Below are 21651 nucleotides of genomic sequence, written 5' to 3'. Positions count from 1 at the left end.
CTCAAGTTGTGTTTCCCCTCTCACTTGATCTCACAGAAGTTTGGGTAGCCCTTGCCTGGGGACTGGGGAAGGCATCCAATGTCATTACCATCAGTCCCCATAATGTGAGAGCCAGGTACAGCTAAAGACAAATCTGAGTCAGGGACTACTTGCAGAGAAATGGTGCCAGAGAAACTAAGACTTCACAGGAGGGCTGAAGGAGTTCCATCTCCTCCAGCACCTCCCACAATTCTGTTAGTAAAATTAATTAAGAAGGAAGAAGACAGGAAGGTGATATTGAGGATACTTAGTCTGTAAAGCCAGCAATGGGAGCCCCAGCTAAGGCCTGAGGGGCGAAAAATGGGAGTTAATGTGGCTATGCGCCCTCCCCCGCAACTCATCTCCTGTCCCCACCCCCACCCACACAAGAGTCAAGGCTCCTAGAATTGGCATAAAATCCATATACAGAGCAGTCCCAGGAGAAGGCTTGGGGTTCAGTGACAGGAGATGAGCACAGGCTGAAGAGCTGAGACCAGCCATCCACTGAATTTTTCTTTCTTTTTTTTTTTTTTTTTTTTGAGACAGTCTTGCCCTGTCACCCAGGCTGGAGTGCAGTGGTGCAATCTTGGGTCACTGCAACCTCTGCCCCCTGAGTTTAAGAGATTCTCATGCCTCAGTCTTCTGAGTAGCTGGGACTACAGGCAAGCGCTACCACGCCTGGCTAATTTTTTTGTATTTTTAGTAGAGATGGGGTTTCACCATACTGGCCAGGCTGGTCTCAAACTCCTGACCTCAGAGGATCCACCCAGCTTGACCTTCCAAAGTGCTGGTATTACAAGTGTGAGCCACTGCACCCAGCCCGACCCACTGGTTCTGAGCAAACAGGATAAAAGTATTGAAGACTATTGCTTCTCCAACTTTAAGTTACATTCAAACCATCTGGGGATTTTGGTAAAATGCAGGTTCTATTTTAACAGGCCTGGGGCGGGACCTAATATTCTGCATTTCTAATAAGTGTCCACCTAATGCTGTTGCTCCTTTGAGTAGACCACACTTTGAGTAGCAAGGGATTAGAGGCAGCCGTGGAGGCCGCCCATAACGGAGAGGGCATGTCCAGTTCCAGAGAGAATGTGTTTATTCATGCACAAAGTCACAGAACTATTAAAGTGGAAATACCCACCATTTGGCATGTTGTGGGGCAGACAGTCATTTCTCAGCACATTAGCCTCCTAAGAGCATAGCACAGCATGGTTGTTACTCACATGGGTTCTGAAGGTTGACCTCTTGAGCTTCATGTCTTAGTACATATGTAATCTTGGGCAAATCCTTAACTTCTCTACATCTCCGTTTCCTCATCTCTATAATGGAAATAACAAGACTATTGTGAGGACTGTCTAAGTGAATGGATATAAAGTGCTTAACACATGGCAGCATAGTTAGTACTCAGTAAAGGCTGCTATTCTGATGCTGTTATACCATTCTATAATCATTAACATAGATACAGAGGCTGACTTGCCTTTTGGTACACGGTCAAATATACAACCCCCATCTCCCTCCCACCAAAAGGCCTGTGTCCTCTCTTTCAAATTCCTCCTTCCCTCCTGCCCACTCTCCCTCCCCTGGCCCCTGGCCCCAGTGTGGTCTGGATGGGCCCCAGAGGGGCAGGGAAAGGGACAGGACGTGGGGCTGTATCTGACAGGAACCTGAGGGGCTGGCCTGGGAGGGGATTGGGGCCCGGCTTCCTGAAGGGAGGATGGGCTAAGGCAGGCACACAGTGGCGGAGAAGATGCCCTCCTGGGCCCTCTTCATGGTCACCTCCTGCCTCCTCCTGGCCCCTCAAAACCTGGCCCAAGTCAGCAGCCAAGGTGAGGTGCACGGAGGGTGGAGATCACCTATGCCCAGGAAGAGGGAGCCCTGGGAGGTGATGCAGGGCCCTGGGAGGGGATGCAAGGCCCTGGGAGGGGAGGTAGAGTAAGAGGCTCTCCTGCTGGTCCCCTCCTCTTCCACGTAAACATGCCTGGGAGGACCCAGGGCCAACTCACCAGCTGTTCCTTAGATGTCTCCTTGCTGGCCTCGGACTCAGAGCCCCTGAAGTGTTTCTCCCGAACATTTGAGGACCTCACTTGCTTCTGGGATGAGGAAGAGGCAGCACCCAGTGGGACATACCAGCTGCTGTATGCCTACCCGGGGTAGGTGCTGGACTGTGCCCCACTCCCCATATATCTATCTGTCCCTGCATTTAGCTGAGTCCCACTCCAGCAGCTTTCCTGCCCGTCCGAGGATCACTCTGAATACAAGCCCTAAGTACCCAGTTTTTGAACAGATGTGCTTTGGATGTATGTGGGCCCCAACTCCAGCCCTACATAACCCCTAATCCCACCTATCCCAGGCATTAAGAAGAAAAATGGCAGTACTAGAGACAAAAGTTGGGCATGAGCCCAGGTCTGGGTCCTCAGGGCTCTGCCTGGTGGCTGTGTAGGAGGGATCTCTGCTATGCCAACAGGGAGAAGCCCCGTGCCTGCCCCCTGAGTTCTCAGAGCGTGCCCCGCTTTGGAACCCGATACGTGTGCCAGTTTCCAGCCCAGGAAGAAGTGCGTCTCTTCTCTCCGCTGCACCTCTGGGTGAAGAATGTGTTCCTAAACCAGACTCAGATTCAGCGAGTCCTCTTTGTGGACAGTGTAGGTAAGAGCCATCCTCCTGTCACCCGGTCCCTCCACTTGCTGCCCCCAGTCCAGCTCCTGGAATCAGACTTATCTGTGCCCTTCCGGCTCAGCACGGATACCCCTATTAACAGACCCCCGAGGCACCCCAAGACTCCCTTGTCATTCCTCCCAGCCTTGGCATCTAGAGCTAGAACTGTCCCACATATCATTTCACACCAGGGACACCCTGGTCCTCCCATCATTAACAAATCATTTATTCATCCATTCAAGAGTTCCTGAATACCTACTGTGTGCCAGACACTGGGCTAGGTGATGGGATATGGAGAAAATGGGATCCCTGCTTCCAAGAAGCACTGAGTCTAGCTAGCCATCATACTGCAATGAAGTCACTGTTCTCATGAGGGAAGAACAGAATCAGGAGCCTCCCTAGCCTGCCCTCCAGGAGAATGACAGCCTACAATTTTTGAATCCAGAAGCTGCCCCAATTCAGCCCCCAGCACCCCTCTCTGCAGTCCAGAGGCTGAGCCATAGACTGTGGTACTCAGAGTTCTGATGTGCCCTGTCTTGCCCTCAGGCCTGCCGGCTCCCCCCAGTATCATCAAGGCCATGGGTGGGAGCCAGCCAGGGGAACTTCAGATCAGCTGGGAGGCCCCAGCTCCAGAAATCAGTGATTTCCTGAGGTACGAACTCCGCTATGGCCCCAAAGATCTCAAGAACTCCACTGGTCCCACGGTCATACAGTTGATCGCCACAGAAACCTGCTGCCCTGCTCTGCAGAGGCCACACTCAGCCTCTGCTCTGGACCAGTCTCCATGTGCTCAGCCCACAATGCCCTGGCAAGATGGACCAAAGCAGACCTCCCCAACTAGAGAAGTATGCTGACCTTCTTCTGCCTCACCTCCTATCTCCTACCTTCAATCTTGCCCCAGGAAAGGACAGACCATACTTTGGGGATTCCAGACCTGGGTTCATCCTTGGAGAGTTAGTATAGGCTCAGATATGAGCCATGTCTACTTAGGGGCTTCCTACTTTGGGTCATTCCCACTGATAAAAATGAAGTCTTTTAGGCCTCCAAATTAATGGAGATTTCCCAACAAAACCCTGAACACCACCTGAAACCCACCAACTTGGCCCCTGGACTGTGTGCATATCTATCCAGCAAGGAGCTGAGCTCCTCTCCACAGGGATGGTGTGCAAATATAAGGGTTGGAGGCTGTCTCAGCTGACAGGCAGACCTAGATTGTGAAGCTGGGATTTTCCTCCCAAGGCTTCAGCTCTGACAGCAGTGGGTGGAAGCTGCCTCATCTCAGGACTCCAGCCTGGCAACTCCTACTGGCTGCAGCTGCGCAGCGAACCTGATGGGATCTCCCTCGGTGGCTCCTGGGGATCCTGGTCCCTCCCTGTGACTGTGGACCTGCCTGGAGATGCAGGTGAGTCCACAAAGGAATAGGGAGATGGGGAGCAGATAAAAGAAGAGCTCTAGGGAAGCCTGGGCTGGATCTGAAGCTCTGGGAACCATGGTCCTCCCTGATGATCTCAAACTTGCCATTGGACAGGATGAACTATGTTCAGGGAAAGAAGAGAGAATAGGAGTCCATGTTCTAAGTTGTATGTGTAGAAATGATCTGAACACCCTATACAGTAGGGGCACACGGACCCTGATGGGACTTATTTCTTTGACTTTAGTGGCAATTGGACTGCAATGCTTTACCTTGGACCTGAAGAATGTTACGTGTCAATGGCAGCAAGAGGACCATGCTAGATCCCAAGGTTTCTTCTACCACAGCAGGGCACGGTGCTGCCCCAGAGACAGGTGAGAGCTGAACTGCTGATTGAGGTTGGTGTCATGGGAGTGAGCCACAGTCCTGCAGAAAAAAGGAAGAGAGTGTTCTTGGTCGTCTTCACTCTCCTCCCTTGTCCAAAATCCATACAGCTTTCAATGCTCTCTTATCTATTCTCTCATCCTCCAGTCGATATTTTATCTTCTCAACCCCTCTCTGTTCCCATTGGGAATGCTTTGGTTTAGTTCAGCCTTAGTCATGTCACTCGGACCACTGCAACAGCCTACAGTCTAATTCACCTTCAGTGTATTCCCCATGCTGCTAACAGAGTGATCTTTGTTAAGCTCAAACTGTGTATGACCTTTGTAAAGCTCTAACTTTGCATGGTCTCCCCCTACTCAAATATGTACTGCAATTTCTCATTATCAAAGCCATAAAAAATTTAGCCTGGCCTTCAAAGAGTTCCACCAAGCACCTCATTAATTCTTCATCCTCTCCATATCTAAATCTATAACCAAGTTGTATTGATTTTACCTATTAACTAACTCTAGAATCTGCCCACTTGTCTATCACTGCCATTATCCTACTACAACCCATCATCAATTCTCTCTTCAGCTACTGAAAAGATGTAGTAACTGACCACCCTGAGTCTTCCAAGTAATTCTTCACACAGGTGCTGAAGGGAACTTTTTGTTTTGTTTTGAGACAGAGTCTCACTCTGTTGCCCAGGCTGTAGTGCAATAGCACAATCTTGGCTCACTGCAACCTCCACCTCCTGGGATCAGGTGATTCTCCTGCCTCAGCCTCCCATGTAGCTGGGATTACAGGCATGTGCCACCACACCCCATTAATTTTTTTTGTATTTAGTAGAGAGGGGGCTTCACCATGTTGGTCAGGCTGGTCTCGAACTCCTGACCTCAGGTGATCCACCTGCCTCGGCCTCCCAAAGTGCTGGGATTACAGGTGTGAGCCACCTGAAGGGATCTTTTAAAAGTGCAAAAATGAACATAACACTCTCTGCTTAAAAATCTTCAATAGCTTTCAACTAGTCTTAGGATAAAAAAAAACCTCTATCATGGACTTGAAAAGTTCTGAGACTCAGACCCTACCTACCTCTTCAGCTTCATCTTGTGCTATGCTGCCCTTTGATCCCCATGTTCCGGCACGGGCCTTCTGTGGTCCACTCATATCTGGCATATTCCCTCCTGCTCTAGGTCTTTACACTGCTGTTTACCCAGCCCTCCTGTCTTTACTTAACCTCTACTTATCCTCCAAATCTCAACTCAAGCGTCACTCTCTTAGGGACCCTCCTCTGGCCTTCCTTATTAAGTCCAATAGCACTATTATACATTCTTGTTGTACCATGTACCGCTCCTTCTTTTTTTTTTTTTTTTTTTGAGACGGAGTCTCGCTCTGTCGCCGAGGCTGGAGTGCAGTGGCGGGCGGGATCTCGGCTCACTGCAAGCCCCGCCTCCTGAGTTCGTGCCATTCTGCTGCCTCAGCCTCCCAAGTAGCTGGGACTACAGGCGCCTGCTACCATGCTTGGCTAATTTTTTGTATTTTTAGGAGAGATGCGGTTTCACCGTGTTAACCAGAATGGTCTCAATCTGACCTCGTGATCCACCCGCCTTGGCCTCCCAAAGTGCTGGGATTACAGGTGTGAGCCACTGCGCCCGGCCATATCTCTCCTTCTTGAGTACTTATCATAGTCACACTTTTATATTTACACTTTATATGATTATTTGGTTGACAATAAAAATCTCGCTAGGCCCAGTGGCTCACACCTGTAATCCCAGCACTTTGGGAGGCTAAGGTGTGAAGATCACTTGAGGCCAGGAGTTTGAGACCAGCCTAGACAACATAGTGAGACTTCGTCTCTGCAAAATTTCTTTTTTTTAATTAGCCAGGCATGGTAGCATGTGCCTGTATTCCTAGCTACTTGGGAGGCTAAGGTGAGAGGACGGCATGAGCCTAGGAGTTTGAGGTTACCGTGAGCTATGATTATACCACTGCACTCCAGCCTGGGCAACAGATCAAGATTTTGTCTCCAAAAAAAAAAATCTCTTAGAACTCCAATTGAGAAAGTCTGACCTTGACCAAATATGATCCATGAGGGCAAGATCAATGTCTGTTTTTATTCACCAATATATTCTCACCTACCAATAGTAGGTGCCCAGTAAAAAATTGTTGAACTAATGAATAATGAAAAAAAAACACTATTAACTATTTAAATATATTCTTCCAGTTTTTTCTATGTATTTACATACATCTATATACAACATTTACATTTTATTATTTTTGAGATAGGGTCTTGCTCCATTGCCCAGGCTGGAGTGCAGTGGCGTGATTATGGCTCACTGCAGCCTTGACCTCCCAGGCTCAAGCGATTCTCCTACCTGAGCCTCCTGATTAGCTAGGACTACAGGCATTTTCTATCTTTTTTTTTAAAGTAGAGACAAGGTCTCCCTATGTTGCTGAGACTGGTCTCAAACTCCTGAGCTCAAGCAATCCTCCCATCTCAGCCCTGCTACCACGCCCAGCCTAATATTTATTTATTTATTTTTTTTCTTTTTTTGAGACGGAGTCTCGCTCTGTTGCCCAGGCTGGAGTGCAGTGGTGCAATCTCAGCTCACTGCAACCTCCGCCTCCTGGGTTCAAGCGATTCTCCTGCCTCAGCCTCCCAAGTAGCTGGGATTACAGACGTGCGCCACCACGCCCAGCTAATTTTTTGTATTTTTAGTGGAGATGGGGTTTCATCATGTTAGCCAGGCTGGTCTTGAACTCTTGACCTCAAGTGATCCACCCACCTCAGCCTCCCAAAGTGCTGGGATTACAGGCATTAGCCACCACACCCAGCCTAATATTTAATTTTTAAATATAAATTAGATTACATTATATATGTAGTTTGCCTTTTTGCTTAAAAACATGTCTCAGAGATCATTACAAAAAGATGTAACTCATTCTTTTTAATCACTGCATAGATATCCATAGGATAGAGATGCCTGAGTGGACTAAAGAGTAGCAAAACTGAAGTCATCATTTCCTCTATCAAAACTTGCTTTTCCTGCTGGGCACGGTGGCTCACACCTGTAATCCCAGCACTTTGGGAGGCCGAGGTGGGTGGATCATTTGAGGTCAGCAGTTGGAAATCAGCCTGGACAACATGGTGAAACCTCATCTCTACTAAAAATACAAAAATTAGCCGGGCGTGGTGGCACATGCCTGTAGTCCCAGCTTCTTGGGAGGCTGAGGCAGGAAAAATGCTTGAACCGGGGAAGCGGAGGTTGCAGTGAGCCAAGATCATGCCCCTGCACTCCAGCCTGGGCAACAGAGAAAAGACTCCTTCTCAAAAAATAACATTAAATTTAAAAAATTGCTTTTTCTTTATTGTCCCCAATCCTACCACGAACTCAGTTTTCCTGGACTGAAAAACAGAAATCATCCTGGACTTCTCTCATTCCTATACCCTCCAGGCCTAACCAGAAATAGTCTCGTCATTTTCACCTTTTCAATATTTCTTCAGTCATCTCTTCCCCTCTATCTCACTGCCGCTATTCTATTTTCACATCCTCATCACTTAGCACATGAAAAACTACAAGAGTGTCATAATGGATTTCTCTGCTTCTAGTCGGCCCTCACAAATCCTTTCTACAGACTGCAGTTAGAATGATCTTCCTAAAGTACAAAGCTAGTTTAAGCACTTCCCTGCTGAAAATCCTTAAATGTCTACATAACTACTACAAAGTTAGCAGTAATTCAAATTCAAGCTCCCCAGAAAGGCCATAAGGCCATCCATGACATGGTCTGCAGTCTTGCGTTTACCACTTACCTTTATGCGAAAACCATCTGCACCACTTAGAATCTCCCCCAAAGCACCACACTCTCTTATCTATGCACAACCATGTGCCTGGGATGCCTGTTTGTCCCTTTTGCCTATCCTATTTTTAGTCCAAAACTCAGTCTAAACATTGCCTTATCCAGGAAGCATTCCCTGACCCTCCTAGTCTGGGTTGGATGCTCCCCTTTGATGCTCTCAAGCCAGTCTATGCACATCACAGAAAAATAGCATGTTTGTTTTTCTGTCTTTCCCACTGAAATTAGAGCTCTTTGAAGCTTATTCCTCTATGCACTCTTAGGGCCTGGCACAGTACCAATTGGCACATAGTATAAATTATTTGTTGATTAAATGGGTAAACATACCCATTTTAGTGATGGTGAGCCACTTAGGAGTTATAATCAAGAGGGAGACATGATACAGTTGTTCAATAAAGAATTATTGAGGGTGACTTTGTACAAGGCACTGGGGATAAATAGTACAACAAATAAAATGGAAAAGGGGCCAGGCTCAGTGGCTCACACCTATAATCCCAGCACTTTGGGAGGCCAGGGTGGGCAGATCACTTGAGGTCAGGAGTTCGAGATGAGCCTGGCCAACATTGCGAAACCCCATCTCTACTAAAAATACAGAAATTAGCCAGGTGTGGTGGTAGGCACCTGTAATCCCATCTACTCAGGAGGCTGAGGCAGGAGAATTGCCTGGACCCAGGAGGCAGAGGCTGCAGTGAGCTGAGATCGCACCACTGCACTCCAGCCTGGGCAACAAAGCAAGACTGTCTCAAAACATTTTTAAAAATAAATAAAATGGAAAAGGTTCCAGCATTGTTGGGGCTTACATTAGTAGAGGGGAGGGGAAAAGGAGGGGGAGACAAGTAAGTAAAGAAATAAAGGAACAAAGTTATAATAGAGACTAAAGGGGGGCGTGCGGTGGGTGGGCTGGGTGGGTACTGCTAATTTAGACTGAGTGGCCAGGAAAAGCCTCACCAGGGAGGTGATAGATAAGCCGAGATCTAAATGGCAAGAAAGAATGAGTCACATGAAGACCTGCAGTCAGAGCAATCCAGGGCAAAGGCAAAGTGCAAAGATAGCACATTTGGCATATCTGCGGCACAGAAAGAAGGCCTGTGTGGATAAAGGGTGATAAACTGGCATGAGAATCATAAGAGATGAGAATGGTGAGGCAAGGAGAAACCAAATCACAGACTCCCATAGGCCTGGTAAAGAGTTTGGGTTTTATTCAAAGTGGGATGAAGAGCCGCTAAAGGATTTTAAGCAGTAAACGATGACAATTTGATTTACATTTTTAAAAGATATGTTTCTCTGTGAATAAATAAATAAGACTAGAAGCAGAATCACCAGTTAGAAATTTGCCTTAATCCAAGCAAGGAATAATAGTGGCTTCATCTAACATAGCGGTGGTAAAGATCAAAATCAATAGATTTGTGACATTATATTCTGGACATTATCACATCAACATTTGTGGAAACAAATTCTGGTAGCCATGTGGAGAACAACTTGAAGGTAGTGGCAAAAACAAAAGCAGAAAAGCCAGTTAGGAGACTATTGTAATAATCTAATAGCAAAATAACACATAGGGGAGAGTAGGAGGAATGACGTATGAGAACACGTTAAAAATATAGGATATTTTTCTTCAGAAAGATGAGGGTTCTTTAATCTTTGAAACAATCCTGTGAGGTTGGTATCATTAACCCATTTTACAAATAGAAGGAAACCGGAGCAGAAATAAACCAAGTAATTTGCCCAAAGTTATACAAAAGTAAGCCAAGACCTGAACTCTTGGTGAAAACCCATGCTGTTTTCACATATCATGCTAGGTCTTTCCTCAAAGGGAAGAGGCCAGACACCAAAGCTGACTTCAGAAAACATCATGGCAAAATAGCAAAAACAAACAAATGATCAAATGAACACAGGAAAAAAAAAAAAAAAGAAAACATCATGGCATAAAGACAGAGGCAAAGCTCTAGAGGCCCCTTGAAGGAAGGAGTTAGATGATAATCCCTGCAGGCCATCGTTCTTGTGGGATGGGAAGCCTTGGGATTAGTCTCTGGGGCAGGCCTGATTCAATGACTCTGTGGGGCTGGGTCTTAGGTACCCCATCTGGGAGGACTGTGAAGAGGAAGAGAAAACAAATCCAGGATTACAGACCCCACAGTTCTCTCGCTGCCACTTCAAGTCACGAAATGACAGCGTTATTCACATCCTTGTGGAGGTGACCACAGCCCTGGGTGCTGTTCACAGTTACCTGGGCTCCCCTTTCTGGATCCACCAGGCTGGTAAGAACTTTCTTCCCCATTCTTCCCACATAGTTCCCAGCCCCACTGAATCTGACCCTGTGCCCAGGATCCCCAACTCTGACCCTTCTGACCAATGGTTCTGGTGGCACGACGCCTCGTACACAGAAGGACTTAAGCTGCTCCCTGCTGACATCCCTGTAGTGCGCCTCCCCACCCCAAACTTGCACTGGAGGGAGATCTCCAGCGGGCATCTGGAATTGGAGTGGCAGCACCCATCATCCTGGGCAGCCCAAGAGACCTGCTATCAACTCCGATACACAGGAGAAGGCCATCAGGACTGGAAGGTATGGTCAAGCAACAAACGCCCACAGACCTCACTACGCAGGGGATCCCTGGGGTTGGCCATGCCTGTTAGCAGGAGTGAAAGTGTCTATGTATCCAGTCTCTGCTAGTATATCTATGTTTATCAGATTCAACTGGTATCTTAGTCTCTCTTGAGCATCCGATACTTCTGGCTACCCCTACTTAACATTTCTCTTCCCTTTGTCTTTGGGATATCAGTGTTCCCTGATTTTCCTCCTACCTCTCTGACTGAACTTTCTCACTCTCCTCTCCTGTCTCCTCCTTGCCAGCCTTCCACAAAATGCTGTGCTTCCTACAGTCTCATCCTAGGCTCTTTTCTCCTCTGATAAAAAAAAAAACTTCTCCCCAGGTGAGCGCTTCAACTCCATGGTTTCAATGGCCATACATTACAATCGCAATTTTACCATTCTAATTCCCATATGGAAAGGAATTTACAAACCACAAATTACCAAAACGTTTGAAGTCTGTTTCCTCATTGGTGAAGTGGGATGAAGCTATCTACCTTATGGAGTTATAGTAAAAATTAAATACTATATCTAAATACTGGCATAAGGAAAGTGCCCAATATATGTTACTTAAATATTAGTTTGTCAACTTTTATTCTCATTTGCCACACATATATACAACTATGTGCAACATTTATGGTTCCACCAAAACCTCCTCCCCCTGGACATTTCAGACTCAGTCTATCCAGAATGGAACTCCTCTTCCTCCTGAAGCTTTACTTTTTTATTGTGATAAAACTTACATACAACAAAGTGTACAAATAGTCTGTACATGTGTATACATCCATGTAACCATAACCAGGATCAAGACATAAATTATTTCCAGCACCTCAGAAGCTCCCAATGCCCCGCCACATCCCCCGCCACCAAAGGTAATCACCATCCTGACATTGCCATTGATTCATTTGGATTGTTGTGGAACTCTATAAAATGGAACCCTAAAGTATATCTTCCTCAAACTAACTTCTCTTCTGTTTCCTGTCTCTGACAATGGCACCACTACTTACCCAGTACCCAAGCCTGGAAGCACCCTTGACTCTTCTTGCTCTTCCCTTACCCCTTCCCCTTACTCATCAACAACTAAGTTGATGGCAATAACGTACTAACAGTCCTCAAATTCCTACCAGGATTGCCTTAGCCTCATCTGTGACCATCCAGCCTTGTCATCCAGGCTTTTAGCACACTAAACTACTCTGTGGCACAAAACCAAGCATTAAATGCTTCTCTGGACTTCCATGGTGCCTTGCACTAATTAATTGTTGTGATTATTTACCTGTTTGGGTCTCCCTCATTAGACATGTAAGAGACGGTGTTTTATTGCTTTCTCCCCAGTGCTTGCTTAACCCAATGTTTGGAGTATCACACAGTTCATAAATGTTTGCTGTCTTCCTGCTTGTACACGTGATGCTTGTACCCCAGTGCCTGACGCAAATCTGGCATCCTCCGCAGCATGAGTATTATTTGTGGCATGGTCTATGTGACTCTGAATATATCTGTTTCTGGGGGTGTCCATCGCCCGACCTGGAGTTGTGAGAGCACAGGGCAGGGTGCGTGTGTACCGGGATCCTTGCCGAGGGTGTACCTGGGTGTTGGTGTTAGGATACGTAGCTCTCTGAGGTGAGGTCTGGCGCCTTTCTCTCGGGCAGAGCGTGATCCTGTTGGGGAGAGGCTTTCGGTTAGGGCGCTCTATCCTGTTTCTGCCGGGAAGCGTGTTTTATGCCAGTGGGGCTCTTTGTGGGGATCTCCGACAGCCTGGGGATTCGGAGCTGTAGGATTTGGGTCAGACGCCCGGCTGTCGAAGCCCCGACGCCGGGCCACCGCACACTTCTTTGTGCAGGTGCTGGAGCCGCCTCTCGGGGCCCGAGGAGGGACCCTGGAGCTGCGCCCGCGATCTCGCTACCGTTTACAGCTGCGCGCCAGGCTCAATGGCCCCACCTACCAAGGTCCCTGGAGCTCGTGGTCGGACCCAGCTAGGGTGGAGACCGCCACCGAGACCGGTGAGGCAGGCCCCGGCCGCGCCAAAGCCGCACAGCGCCTGCGCCAGGGACGGGGCGCCGGGTGCGGGAGGCACCGGGAGTCGGAGGCGGGAGGGGCGGGGCTCGGAGAGGGGCGGGGCCCTGGCCGCGCGGGTCGACGGCTGCGCTGGTGCCCGCAGTGCCCAGGGCGGCGAGGGGCGGGGCCAGAGTAGGGTCTGGCGGGCTGAGGGCGGGGCTCAGGCCCTGTGGGCCGAGGTCTGACCCTTTTTGTCTCCTAGCCTGGATTTCCTTGGTGACCGCTCTGCTGCTAGTGCTGGGCCTCAGCGCCGTCCTGGGCCTGCTGCTGCTGAGGTGGCAGTTTCCTGCACACTACAGGTACCACCCCCGCCAGGCAGGAGACTGGTGGTGGACCGGGCGGAGCCGGAGGCCTCTAAACAGGCATTCTCGGTTCGCTCTGTGACCCTAGATCTCCGGTCACCGCCCGTGCGCACCTACGGCTTCGCCGCTTCCTGCACGTCTCCTCTGGGACTTGCCGCGACTCCTTACACTCTAACACGCCCACTATACCGCACACCTCGAACAGCCCCGCCTCCTGCTGCTCACCTTGGCGACTAGGCCACCGTCCACCCTTCAGCCAAACTGCCCAGTCCACCCCCATCCAATTGGCCATGAGGTCCCACCTCCTAAACCTAGTCCAAACAATGGCCCCCTTTCTCTAGCCCTGACTCACTGAAACAGAACCTCTTCCCGCTCCGATCTAGCCTCACACAGCCAACAGAATAATCTTTCTAAAATGCGCACATGAACCTATCAATTCCCTCCTTAAATCCCTTTAATAGCTCCCAGGATATAGTCCAGGCTCCCTATGATGACAAGCGAGGCTCTGCAAAATCGACCCCTGCCAGCAAGCACTTCAGCCTCTTCTACCCTGTGCCTTTCCAAACTGGTTTTCTCCACAAGTCAGGTTTTACTTCTCAGTGCCTTTGCACATAATGTCCCCTCTGCCTGAAATAGCCTCCCTGTCTGACTAAACCCATTCATCTGTAAATAACTTTCTTCACCAACTCATAAGAAACCTTTCCTGACCCTCCCCCGTTTGGCCGCTGCTTTGTGCTCCAATACAGTACCAGTAGTGTTTTACTGTGTTTATTTCTTTATATATCTTCCCTATTATACCTTACTTGGTCATCTTTAAATCCTTAGCACAGTGCCTGCCAAAAAGCAGGCCCTTAAATAAATGTTATTAATGAGTGACTCATTTATGTGGGAAGACGAAGGCTGAGGAGAAATGCCATTGGAGGCTATAAACATGAAGGGTAGAATGCATCCCACCTCCGTCCTTCATCTGCTGCTTCTTGAAGACTTAGCTCAGAAGTCAGCTCCTCCAGATGGTATCTTTTGATGGTCCTGGGTTGGTTCAGGTGCCACTCTTGTGGGCTACCATCTCCCTCTGAACATACCTCTCTTTGAACTTTTAATCTGCCCATATGTATGAGCAGACTGAAAGGTAGCCTCCATGAAGGTAGCCAGATCCAACAAAAAAGTTGGAGAAGTAGGAGGAGGTGGTCTGCTGAGAAGGCATACTCAGTTCCTTTTCCCCAATTTACCAGGTAAGTCACACCTTGTCCTCTGGAGAGATATGAGTGAGGTCACTGAAGCAGCCTGAAATGTTCTGCTGACGTCCCTCCACATGGAAATATGAGGCTAAAGAATTGAGGTTCTGGCCGGGCACAGTGGTTCACGCCTGTAATCCCAGCATTTTGGGAGGCCGAGGCAGGCGGATCACAAGGTCAGGAGATCGAGACCATCCTGGCTAACACGGTGAAACCCCGTCTCTACTAAAAATACAAAAAAACTAGACGGGCGTGGTCGTGGGTGCCTGTAGTCCCAGCTACTGGAGAGGCTGAGGCAAGAGAATGATGTGAACCTGAGAGGCGGAGCTTGCAGTAAGCTGAGACGGTGCCACTACACTGCAGCCTAGGTGACAGAGCAAGACTCCGTCTCAAAAAAAAAAGAATTGAGGTTCCTCCAACACACCTTAATCCATATTCTTCCCAGATAACTTACTAATAAGCTCTACTGGTTTTATTCATTCATTCATTCATTCATTCAGCTAATTTACTGAGCACATACTACGGGTCAGACACTATTCTACACCCTAGAAATATAGGAGTGAATAAATAGACAAACTCTCTGTTCTCAGGGACCATATGTTCTAGTGGGGTGAGATAGACAAAAAGAAATATATATAACAATACAATAAATGTACAAGTCACGTGCTATAAAGAAAAATGAAGTACAGCAGGAGATAGCCTGTCATGGGGAAAGGAAGTGGTACTACAGTGGTCCCCTCTTATCCACAGTTTCACTTTTTGTGGTTTCAGTTACACGCGGTCAATTAAGGTCCGAAAAAAATTAAATGGAAAATTCCAGAAATAAACAATTCACGTATTTTAAATTGTAAGTAACATGATGAAATCTCTTGCCATGCTGCTCTGTCTCACCCGGGATGTAAATCATCCCTTTGTCCAGCATCTCCACGCGTATATGCTCTCTGCCGCATAGTCACTTAGAAGCTGTCTTGCTTATCAAATTGACTCGTTGAGGTATTGCAGTGCTGTGTTCAAGTAACCCTTATTTTAGTTAATAATGGCCCCAAAGAACAAGAGTAGTGATATTGGCACATTATTATGCTTGTTCTATTTTATTATTAGTCATTGTTAATCTCTTACTGTGCCTAATTTATAAACTTTATCATAGGTATGTACGTACAGAAAAAACATCTGCTGGGAGTCTTGAAACATATCCCCTGCAGATAAAGGGGGACTACTGTGTTTCAGGCAGGGTAGTCAGGGATGACATTTGAACAGAGGCCCACAATGAGGTGAGGGAATGAATCCAGTGTTCCAGACAGAACAAACATTGGAATGTTTGAGGAAACTGCAGCACCCTTTGTTGAACCTGCCCACCACTGACTTCACTCCCCTACCTGAGGTTTTCTTCTTACTCTACTCCCCTGCCTGACTTTATTGCCTTGACCATGCTGTTATCTCTCCAAGTCTTACTCCCTGGCCTCACTGCTCCCCCACCCCAACTGCTCTCCTCCTCCACACCAATTCACTGCCATGGCTCAGTCTGCTTATCTTCTCCCCCAGGAGACTGAGGCATGCCCTGTGGCCCTCACTTCCAGATCTGCACCGAGTCCTAGGCCAGTACCTTAGGGACACTGCAGCCCTGAGTCCGGTGAGTGAGGTTCCCTCCCCTGTGCCCACCACCAACCCTGCCTGGTACTGGATCTTTGCCCCAACAACACAACTTGTTCAAGGTCCTTGCCCTACCAGCGTGCCATCCCCAGGCACTACCCCAGCACTACCCTAGCCCTTCTCCTTCCTGTACAGTCCAGCCCCTCCTCCCACAGGATCTGCTCTAATCCAATGCCTCTCCTCATCTCTCCCAGCCCAAGGCCACAGTCTCAGATACCTGTGAAGAAGTGGAACCCAGCCTCCTTGAAATCCTCCCCAAGTCCTCAGAGAGGACTCCTTTGCCCCTGTGTTCCTCCCAGTCCCAGATGGACTACCGAAGATTGCAGCCTTCTTGCCTGGGGACCATGCCCCTGTCTGTGTGCCCACCCATGGCTGAGTCAGGGTCCTGCTGTACCACCCACATTGCCAACCATTCCTACCTACCACTAAGCTATTGGCAGCAGCCTTGAGGACAGCCTTGAGGCTCCTCACTCCCAGTTCCCTGGACGGAGCTAAACCCTCAAGACTTCTCTGTGAACTTCCCTACCCTATCCCCACAACACAAGTACCCCAGACCTCACCTTCATCCCCCTCTGTCTGCCCTCACAATTAGGCTTCATAGCACTGATCTTACTCTACTGCTGCTGACATAAAACCAGGACCCTTTCTCCACAAGCAGGCTCATTTCACTAAGCTCTTCTTTTACTTTCTCCTCCTTAATGCCAAACACCTTGAAAACAAGCCTTCACTTCCCCACACTCCCCATTTACTCTTCAGACTACTTCAATTAGTTCCCCTACTACACTTTGCTAGTAAAACTGCCCAGGCAAAGTGCACCTCAAATCTTCGAATTCCAAGATCCAAAGGATCTCGTTAATCATCAGTTCCTTTGATCTTTCTGTGAGATTTGTCATGGCTGACTACTCACTTTTCCTTTAAATTCTTTCCTACCTTGGTCCTGCCTCTTTGAGTAAACTAGTAGTTTTTTTTATTTGTTTGTTTGAGACAGGGTCTCACTCTGTCACCCAGGCTGGAGTGCAATGGCGCAATCTCAGCTCACTGCAACCTCCACCTCCTGGGTTCAAGCGATTCTTGGGTCTCAGCCTCCCTAGTAGTTGGAATTACAAGTGCACATCACCATACACAGCTAATTTTTTTTTTTTTTTTTTGAGGCAGAGTCTCACTCTGTCACCAGACTGGAGTGCAGTGGCGCGATCTCGGCTCGCTGCAACCTCCGCCTCCCAGATTCAAGCAGTTCTGCCTCAGCCTCCCAAGTAGCCGGGATACAGGTGCCTGCCACCACACCTAATTTTTTTGTATTTTTAGTAGAGATGGGGTTTTGCCACGTTGGCCAGGATGCTCTCAATATCCTGACCTCATGATCCGCCTGCCTTGGCCTCCCAAAGTGCTGGGATTACAGGTGTGACCCACTGCACCCGGCCCCAGCTAATTTTCGTATTTTTAGTAGAGACAGGGTTTTGCCATGTTGCCCAGGCTGCTCTTGAACTCTAACCTCGGGTGATCCACCCACCTTGGCCTCCCAAAGTAATGGGATTACAGGCATGAGCCACTGCACCCAGCTGAGTGTACTAGTAGTTAAGAGAATAAAGTAGATCTAGAATCAGAGCTGGATTGAATTCCTGTCCTTCACATGTGCTAGCTGTGCAACCTTGGGCACATAACTTAATGTCTTTGAGCCTTAGTTTTTTCATCTATAAAACAGGGATAATAACAGCACCCCACAGAGTTGTGACGAGGATTGAGGTAATCTAAGTAAAGCACAGTACCTAGGACATAGTAAATGATTAATATATCTGAACTACTGTTGTAATTATTCCTTCTTACTCTCTTCTAGCATTTCTTCCAATTATTACAGTCCTTCAAGATTCCATTTCTTAAGAGTCTCCAATCCCATCTATTCTCTGCCTTTACTATATGTTGACCATTCTAAAGTTCTTATCTCTAGCTCAGACGTCTACTACAGCACTGTGATGCTTTATGCAACTAACTGTTTACATGTCTGTCCCCTGCTACTAGATTGTGAGCTCCTTGAAGGAAAGGACCATGATTTATTTGTCCTTTTCCCCCAGCACCTAGAGTAGTGCTTGGTGCATGATAGTAGGCCTTCAATAAATTTTCTCTAAATGAATGAAATCTTTCTGGGCAAGGTTACCTGAATCCCATGCCAGCTGTTCTCATCCTCTAAACCATTCACAGGCAGTAGTAAATGTGCTCAGACCGCTCTGGTTATGGACTCTCCTAACACATTCTAATTCTCAAACAAATGGTTTTGTTGTCATTGTTGTTTTTTGTTGGCTCCAAACATACCCACTGTATCAGTCAGGGTCTTGGCAGAAATAGATGACACACTCAAATTGGGTAATATGATGAGAGTGTAATAAAGGGCAAACAGTATTTACAAAGATGAGGGCAAGATTTGGGAAAACCATCAAGGAACAGTGCAAGTGCCTCTCAGGCTAACAATAACAAGGTGCTGGCACTAGCCCTAGGCATCAAGGGGTAAGGGAGGGAGTGGTTCCCAGATCACCAGAGAGTAGCTGTAAGACAGGGCTGCCTGGAAGGAGTCATGGCCTTTCTTTGGTGGAGGGATGCGGCCAGCCTATGGGCAGGTGGCAATGAGAGAGCCAGGGGGATAGACAGCTCAATTTCATGCTCCTCCCATTCCAGTCTTGGGTCCCTAGGAGTAAAGTCAGAGCCTTTCACATGGCTGGGGAGGAATTATGGAGATTGGGTATACTGGACGTCATCCATTTGTCCCACCCAGACCTATTCTCCATTGTTCTCCATCTTGTCCTATGCTTAGCAAGGCTGATTCATATGGCCTGCATCAAAATCAAAGCATTCTCTTGGGCTTTGGTTTCTGCTTGGGTTCCAACAATAGGAGGATATTATGGATTGAATGATATTCTTCTCCTCTCCCTCAAATTCACATGTTAAAGTCTTCTTCTTTTTTTTTTTTTGGCTGGGCGTGGTGGCACACACCTGTAATCCCAGCTACTTGGGAGGCTGAGGCACAAAATCACTTGAAACTGGGAGGCAGAGATTACAGTGAGCCAAGACCACACCACAAAAAAAGACATAAGTCTTTTATTTTATTATTTTTTTTTTTTTTGAGAAGGGTCTTCACTCTGTCTCTGCTGGAATGCACTGCTGGAATGCAGTGGCGTGGTCATGGCTCACTGCGGCCTCAAACTCCGGGTCTCAAGCAACCCTCCCACCTCAGCCTCCCAAGTAGCTGGGACTACTGGACTTACAGGTGTGCACCACCAACTTGGCTAATGTTTGCTTTTGTTGTTGTTGTTGTTGTTGTTTTTAGATGGAGTCTTGCTCTGTCACCCAGGCTGGAGTGCAGTGGCGTGATCTCAGCCTACTGCAAGCTCAGCCTCCTGGGTTCATGCCATTCTCCTGCCTCAGCCTCCCAAGTAGCTGGGACGACAGGCACCCGCCACCACGCCCGGCTAATTTTAAAAATATTTTTAGTAGGACGGGGTTTCACCGTGTTAGCTAGGATGGTCTCAATCTCCTGATCTGGTGATCTGCCCGCCTCAGCCTCCCAAAATGTTGGGATTACAGGCATGAGCCACCTCACAGGCCTGTTTTCTGTATTTTTTTAGAGACAGTTTGATACTATGTTGCCCAGACTGGTCCCTAACTCTTGGGCTCAAGCAGTCCTCCAGCCTTGGCCTTCCAAAGTGCTGGGATTACAAGTGTAAGCCACCACACCCAGCCAGATGTTGAAGTCTTAACTCCCAGTACGTCAAATATCACCTTATTAGGAAATAGGGTCATTGCAGATATAATTAGTTAAGATGAGGTCAGGGCCCTAATTCAATGTGATTGGTATTCTTATAAAAAGAGAAAATTAGACACATACACAAAGAAAGCCAAGTGAAGATGAAGGCAGAGAACAGGGTGATTCTTCTACAAGCCAAGGAATGACAAAGATTGCTGGCAAACCACCACCAGAAGCCAGGGGAGAGGCATGGAACAGATTCTTCCTCACAGTTCTCACACAACTCTCATGACACCTTGATCTGGAACTTCCAGCCTCCAGAATTGTGAGACAGCCAATTTCTGTCATTTAAGTCAGTTTGTGGTACATTTTAAGCCAGTTTGTGGTACTTTATTACAGTAACTTTAGCAAACGAATACAGAGGATATCAGGGGACGAGCTACACAAGTCACCTATGCTTGCCGGCTTCCTGTTCTCCCTATTTCATTCTTTCTGCAACTCCTCCAAAATGGATCTCAGGCCACCCACCTTCCTGATCCTGCTCTCTCCAAAGTCACCGGTGATTTGATTTTCAATGGACAAATCTGACCCCTTCTGTCATCATTTCACTTGAGTACTTTACATCATATTAGAGTATCTCCCACTTCAAGATCCATGTCTGGATAATTTCCATTGCCTTCATTCATTCCTTTATTATTATTATTTTGAGACAAAATCTCCCTCTGTCACCCAGGCTAGAGTGCAGTGGCGTGATCTCGCTCACTACAACCTCCGCCTCCCAGGTTCAAGCGATTCCCCTGCCTCTGCCTCCCGAGTAGCTGGGATTACAGGCATGCACCACCGCACCTGGCTAATTTTGTACTTTTAGTAGACACAGGGTTTCGCCACATTGGCCAGACTGGTCTTGAACTACTGACCTCAAGTGATCTGCCCGCCTCAGCCTCCCAAAGTGCTGGGATTACAGGAGTGAACCCCCACACCTGGCCCAAATCCTTTATTTTTAAATGTACAAATTCCCTGAGGTTATACCCTTTAGCCCTCTCTACAGCTACCATTAGTCCAGAAGTTGCAAATTATTGCCATATTCCCCCGCTCAGATATGTTTTATTTGGTCCTTTCCTACACAGAAACCCCACAGGTTCCACAATGCCTAGCAGATAAAGTCCAAAGTCCTTAGCTTGACATTTAAGACCCTGACCAACTTGACATGAGACAAACTTTTCTATGTTTTCTGGGAACTCCCCACCTCTAACCTAAGTATATCCAATTCCTCATTTTCCAAGGTAATTAGAAATAGAGAATGCAAAGTCTTCAAGTCAAAGATAATAACGTTATCTGTCAGCATCAGAGTGGACTTTAGGCTAATGATTGAAAACTTGATTTTTCCAGCCTCTTTCTGGGACAGTATAGCGTATTGTTAGGATTGCAGGGATTAGTCAGATAGTTTGAATCCTGGGCTCTCCTACTTATTATTGGCTGCAAGCCTTTGGGCAAGTTTCTAATCTTTCTGACCCAGTTTCTTTTTTCTGTAAAGGGAAGATAGGGTATCTATCTGCCTTATTGGGATTAAGGATTGAACTCGATTATGTATGTAAACTTTTTTTTTTTTTGGAGACAGAGTCTCCCTCTGTTGCCCAAGCTAGAGTGCAGTGGTGCTATCTCGGCTCACTGCAAGCTCCGCCTCCCGGGTTCACGCCATTCTCCTGCCTCAGCCTCCGGAGTAGCTGGGACTACAGGCGCCCGCCACCACGCCCGGCTAATTTTTTGTATTTTTAGTAGAGACGGGGCTTCACCGT

At 47.6% G+C, this 21651-nt stretch overlaps 1 protein-coding gene and 2 long non-coding RNA genes across 6 annotated transcripts; 1 reads left to right on the top strand and 2 right to left on the bottom strand.

The window, feature by feature from the left end:
- Positions 1-1091: 1091 nt before the first annotated feature.
- Positions 1092-8318, bottom strand: LOC141408219 (uncharacterized). Of its 3 annotated transcripts, none has more exons than XR_012421431.1 (3): positions 8253-8318; positions 4375-4507; positions 1202-1337 (listed from the first exon to the last, which is right to left on the bottom strand). It is a non-coding gene; the product is annotated as an uncharacterized lncRNA (long non-coding RNA). The 3 variants fall into 3 exon arrangements; XR_012421432.1 differs by lacking the exon at positions 8253-8318 and adding an exon at positions 2022-2108 and having other exon boundaries at positions 1208-1337; positions 4354-4493; XR_012421430.1 differs by lacking the exons at positions 4375-4507; positions 8253-8318 and adding an exon at positions 2022-2111 and having other exon boundaries at positions 1092-1337.
- On the top strand, positions 1724-18386 carry MPL (MPL proto-oncogene, thrombopoietin receptor). Of its 2 annotated transcripts, XM_065524004.2 has the most exons (12): positions 1724-1844; positions 2036-2168; positions 2483-2661; positions 3217-3515; positions 3910-4072; positions 4329-4455; positions 10370-10554; positions 10717-10859; positions 12721-12880; positions 13138-13234; positions 16015-16102; positions 16317-18386. In XM_065524004.2, the coding sequence occupies exons 1-12, from the start codon at positions 1766-1768 to the stop codon at positions 16569-16571; spliced, it is 1908 nt and encodes a 635-aa protein (XP_065380076.1). In that variant the 5' UTR covers positions 1724-1765; the 3' UTR covers positions 16572-18386. The 2 variants fall into 2 exon arrangements, with proteins under 2 accessions (XP_065380076.1, XP_065380081.1); XM_065524009.2 differs by lacking the exon at positions 1724-1844 and having other exon boundaries at positions 1955-2168; positions 10681-10859.
- LOC102136654 (uncharacterized) lies at positions 11593-12920 on the bottom strand. Its single transcript, XR_006692583.3, has 2 exons — positions 12823-12920; positions 11593-12538 (listed from the first exon to the last, which is right to left on the bottom strand). It is a non-coding gene; the product is annotated as an uncharacterized lncRNA (long non-coding RNA).
- Positions 18387-21651: the final 3265 nt, after the last annotated feature.

The sequence above is a fragment of the Macaca fascicularis genome, chromosome 1 (genome assembly GCF_037993035.2).
Source record: "Macaca fascicularis isolate 582-1 chromosome 1, T2T-MFA8v1.1".
Taxonomy (NCBI): Eukaryota; Metazoa; Chordata; class Mammalia; order Primates; family Cercopithecidae; genus Macaca; species Macaca fascicularis.
This window is presented reverse-complemented; position numbering and strand designations above follow the sequence as displayed.